This window comes from Colletotrichum graminicola (genome assembly GCF_000149035.1).
Source record: "Colletotrichum graminicola M1.001 genomic scaffold supercont1.1, whole genome shotgun sequence".
In the NCBI taxonomy this organism is placed as follows: domain Eukaryota; kingdom Fungi; phylum Ascomycota; class Sordariomycetes; order Glomerellales; family Glomerellaceae; genus Colletotrichum; species Colletotrichum graminicola.
This window is the reverse complement of record NW_007361005.1, coordinates 1,652,045-1,657,468: the sequence shown is the minus strand read 5'-3', so window position 1 is coordinate 1,657,468 and position 5,424 is coordinate 1,652,045. Positions and strand designations below refer to the sequence as shown.

Here is a 5,424-nt window from a genome sequence, read left to right as displayed (position 1 = left end):
GATGAGAGTCGGGAGGGCGTAGCGATGGGAGGGAGCTTGGTTTTATGTATGAGACAACGGACGGACGGACGGTCGTTCGTATGGTCAGAGGGAGGGGCGGTAGGGGTATTGTTAAGGAGTAAACAAGCAGGTTGTGAAGTGCCAATAATGCGGGCTTGGAGGTGGAAGGGTGTGCCCGGTTGTTCTGGCAGGGCGTCCGAAAGTAATCAGGAGAGGCAGGTCCGGGTGACGGTGGTCAGGTTTTTGCAGAGGGAGAGAGGGAGGTTTGGGGATAAAGGCTGGTGGGAGGGCAGGATGGATGGCGGCGCTTCGATGGGGTTTCTCGAAGCAGTGGAGACATGAGCAAGGATCAGCCCCTGCCTCGGGACACGATGCGGTAAAAGCGTGGTCCAGTAGGTCCCCTAGGGGCCCGAGGGTCGAGGACGAGGGAGGGAGGGTACCTAGAAGGCGAAGCCCCTGGGGATGCGTCAGACTGTTTCAAAAGCAGTGGAGGAGGAGGTGCTGCGTGGTCGCGAACAGGCACAGGGGAAGGACGAAGGGCGACGACGACGTGGAGGAAGTGGGTGGGCGAGTGTACGATGATGACTGGCAGAGGGAGAAAAAAGTGGTGATGGGTAAGATCTGAGTTTGATTGCGGAAACGGAGGCATATAGTCAGGCATGTTAAGACGAGGGGTTGCCGATGGTTGGCTGCGGGCGCACCGGATTGGCTGATGCGACGCGCGCGACGGAGAGACCGGACGCTTTGCTCATGCCAGCCTGACGCTGTTGTTTGTGCTTGTCTTGCTTGCTCTGGACCAACTCACTACCTAATTGGGTGAAGGGTCGACACATCAAGGCGCGAACGTCAAAATCGATATGTAGGTACACACACTGTCGGCGGCAGCATACTGCCTGCCTGCCTCCTGCCTGCCTGCTTCCTACCTAACCTGAAGGTACCTAGGTACCTAGATTAAGAACACATTCAGGCCTGCCACGATGTGTGTTGTCACGTCGTCATGCATGAGGAAACCTGCCGACGACGATGATCACAAGGGGTGGAACTGTGGGAACGGAAGAAGGAACCAAAAGGGAAAACCGGGGGGGGCCACCATGTCTGTGTCGGATCAAGGAAGGAACAGACGGACGGCCATGGCCGGTGATTTCCTCGCAACTTTGACTTGTTTCCCCTGCACTCTCCCCTGACGCCTTTGCTCTCGACCACAGTGGTGGACAGGACAGAATGTGGGCAAATTGCTTACCTACTATCCCAAACTGTCTGGTGTTACCGCGGTATATATATATATATGTGTGTGTGTGTGTATTGTCATCCTTTTGCTTCTTCCTCTTACCCCGTAGTCGGCCTGCCCCGTGAAACATCATGTTTCGCAGCAGAGCTTTCTTTTCTAGGGCAATACAGTGTAGGTACACTAAAGCAGCAGAATCCGAGGTGAAGAACAGATGCAGATTGCAGGCCGACGGACATCTCATTGAGCAAAGCCAACCACAACACGAGCGCTTACCTAGTATACCTTAGTATAGGTAGGCGTACCGTCGGAGGATATGCCCACATGGTGCACTGCCACGATATGATGTGCACACCCTTTCGGGTTCTTCTGCTCGCGTGGCCGGGCTAGGATCTTGATGCTTGTCGGGTGTTACATACTATTAGTAGGCATATGGTTGTTGCTTGCTGATCAGGGGCCGTTGAACCCGTTAGTGCCGGTTTTCCCTGTTTGCTTACCTCAATGCTGACTCTTCCTTCTCCCTCCCGCGTTCCGTTGCTGCTCGCATTAGCCTATTTAGCCTAATCAATGCGAGCAAATACACTACAAGGGGGGACCAGCTCAGGAGCTTGCGGGCGGGGTGCACGCTGCAGGTCAACAAGATGGCGAAACCCATCCTTGCTTCTCTCCTCTCTCGTCTCGTCTTCTTCACGCTGACGATAGGATAGCTAGGCATGCTGCCTACGCTGCAGGTGTCCCTCGGGCACTACGATGCAAGCCAAGGATCGCCTCTCCTCGTGCTTGTCTGTTCTACAGCCCGATCATCGTATACCGATATACTGTAGGAAGAACATATCATTTCTCTCTCCCCCTCTCCCTGGTCACTCACACACACACACACACACACACTTATACGCTCTCTCCCCTAAAGGAGATATCGTCAGTTATATGTGGGTGGCTAAATAACCTTGCCAAGTCAAACTCGGCCACGGCGTCTTCTCCTCTTTCTCTGGGCACTTGGAGCAGTGCAATATTCCACAACGCTCATGCTTACCTTTCTCGGCTTCCTAGTTCAGGTCATTGGACCCAGTCTGGCTAGGACGACTCGTCGCCTTACCAGGCCAGTGCGGGGGACCCTACATTCCCGAAAGGGACATTTTGAGTAACCACGGATAGGGACAGGTTGGGAAAGTTCGGCAAAGACGTTCCTTGCCTCGTTGTCTTTGCTTGAGTGCGTATAATTGACCAAACTAACTACCTGCCTACCTGCCTAGGTAGGCACCTGATTCGAGGTGCAATGCCTGTATCTTGGCATACGTGTGTATTTTCTACATACCTAGGTATGTAACCATATGACTAGCAAAATGCCCTCAACTCACAGAGACGCGTTGGCATGCTTTCGCCTTGCAGACCTCCAACGTCAATTCAAACAACTGCCATGGATGGCTTCTCCCACCGGTACGTGGCCGGCCTTGTTACTACCATTCCTGCAGTCAATGCAGGAAGTCGAGACGTTGACAGTTCTGAGTTAAACTTAGATGCAGTCACACAACACAAGACCCTGGACCACGAGCCCGAAGATCAATCGTATTCCCAACTCTAATGCACTGTACTACCGACATCCGTGATGTGCTTATTGCCAATGGAACTTCCCACAGTACACACGCGAGGCCGGTCTAGTTTAGGGCCCAACACCGGCGCCGTGCCTCCAATTATCCATGCCGTAGAGACTTGCGGCAAACCTGTATCAGTATCATCTTCCGGTGGTGGCAACACACTGCACGGCCGATTTGAGCCGGGATGGACACTTGCAACAATGGGGAAGATGCCTCCAGCCCCGATGCCGTATCTCGATAGCACCATGGCATGGCACGCTGGCATCATCGACCTTCCGACATCCCCGTTCGCCGAACATCATCGATACATCAAAACATACGACAGTGGCTTCACCATCAGACCGGAACATCTCCAGCTATGACGTGCTCCCATCGTCAAAGTCGGCTCCCATCAATCGTCCCAAAGCCGTCGTTTGTCGGATCTTGGGGCACTTGGTCACCGCTTCGTGCGACAGCCCGCACGTTGGTTCTCTGCCAATGCGGACGGACCTGGAACGTGGAGAAGGGTGGATGACATTGGCCCATTACACAATCTTGGGTATCGACGCCCACGAGGCGACTTTGAATTGCTCACATCATGTTCTTGGAGCTAATGCTACCGTCATTTCTGGATGCGTCGACGGCTTCGACCGTGGTCCAAAGCGTTCCATCATGGTTTCAATGACGCTGTCGTCTGAGGGTAGTCCGGCCTTACACTTCTGTGTCAGCATGAACTTTGTGCCTTGCCGAGAAACGACATCCGCCGACTTATTCATGTGGGTAAACTGCAAATGTCCACAATTCTCTTACATGCACCACCCGTCGCTCTGGCCATGTTCCACGCATATCCGGCTCACTCCATATTGTCTATCCAGTCCTCGCTCAAGAGCGACTCGTCGTGTCTGTCAAATATGGGCCATCCTCTCCGCCCCGGATGTGCCACGAACGACCCAGGTCACCTCCGTCTCTCGATCAAGACCAAATCTCCCGGCGACGCACCAGCATCCACGAGTCACGATCCGTTCTCCGCGACTCTCTTCACGCGTCAAAACTTCATAGCTCTAAAAATAACCGCGAAAACAACCAGCACGAAGATCAATCGAGTGGGCGCTGATCGCGGGTGTCAGCATTCCAACATCGTCGGGTGTATCGACCAGATTGATGCATGTGTCCTGTAGTATCGGACTATGTTTCATGGTTTTGTTTCACCGCAATATACTCACATGAAGACAGAGAAACGAATTTAGCACTGGCGAGCAGGGGGTATTGAAGGTACCACACTTCTCATGCCATGGGGAATCCTTGGCTCGGTTGCTGTTTATTGGATGTTGCACCATGAGCAAACTTTGCCGATTCTACTACCAAGGCCATGCTGTCTGCCACAACGACTCACCCACTCAACCACGTGAGCGACTTGTCCAAAATAACGAGTTAACGCCACATCCCATCACGCCTTCCGTGTGTCCTCCGTCTTATCTACCAAAATATCTCGGGGCGAGTTGAGACGTTGCATTTCGGCACGATACCGGCATTGCGCCGGCAGTGGTTGCCATTCAACCGTATTATCTCCAGGTGACATGTTGCTCGAAGATCCTACGGTCCCAATATTGAAGGGGAAACACGGCATTGGAAACAATTTTGATTTTGATTTTCTTGTTCAGCCCATGTACACATGTTACGTGGACCAGACTTCACCGGCGCGCCGAAAACTCCTCTTGGCGTCTCTACCAACGACCATCATGCAGCATCCACCTCGCGAAATCAAATTGAAGATCCGTCACACTGACGAAATCGTGATGCTAGCGTTGGAAATAGCAGAAAGCTCTCCCAACTCACGGCGACAACCGTATAGGATTTCCACTCTCACCAAACTCTCCCTCCAAACCTCATCCAATAGCTCCAAGCCACACGCCAAAGTTGGCACGATTAGTCTGCAACACCTGGACCCGGATCTTCCGATCCGTTGTCTTTCCCACTACGCGGCCCTTCCGGGCTGCTCCCAGCGCTTTGGCAAGTGCTAGGCCGGGCGACCCCACTGCCCGGAAACCCATCACAGGCTTTCGAGGACTCTAGGATTCTTAGGGCGACGCCACCTGCAAGACCGTTGGCCGCGTCGGCCTGTTCGTCCGTGGGCCGCTGACAGTTCGCACAACCGCCTTTCTACACAAACTTGGGGGACCCGTGTCTTCGGAGCCATCATCCCGCATGATTCTTCAAAAGAGCCGGAGGAATCGATCGTGGTTACGGCGCCCGAGGCTCCGACGGAAAGAGGATTGCGAAACGGTGGTGGAGCAGGATACCACCACCGCGGCCTGCTTTTTTTTTTTCCGTCTTTCTCTCCGACTTTTCTCGCGTGGCATGCGAGAACAGGGCGCGGAACAGATGAACCCACCCCGCAAGTCCATGGCCCGTCCGCCCTCCATCTTCAGCCTGAAAAGTCACTATCCACGAGAATTTCCCTTCCCCGCTGTTGTCCTGCACCCTACTTTGGAGCTGCTTCCTGCTCACCGCCGCCCCACGTCGGCCCTGGGCTCATACGAGGATCTGGCCATGATAGCACCAGCGGCACCGGTCTATGAGACTCGAGCCGCAGGGGCCATTGACGCAGATGTTCCATCCGGATAA

The 5,424-nt window shown here is 54.0% G+C and overlaps 1 protein-coding gene across 1 annotated transcript; it reads left to right on the top strand.

Moving 5' to 3' along the window:
* Positions 1-5,157: 5,157 nt before the first annotated feature.
* GLRG_00434 (uncharacterized protein) lies at positions 5,158-5,424 on the top strand (the record flags this gene model as incomplete). Its single annotated transcript, XM_008091119.1, has 1 exon — positions 5,158-5,424. One exon carries the CDS (start codon positions 5,158-5,160, stop codon positions 5,422-5,424), a length of 267 nt encoding a protein of 88 aa, XP_008089310.1.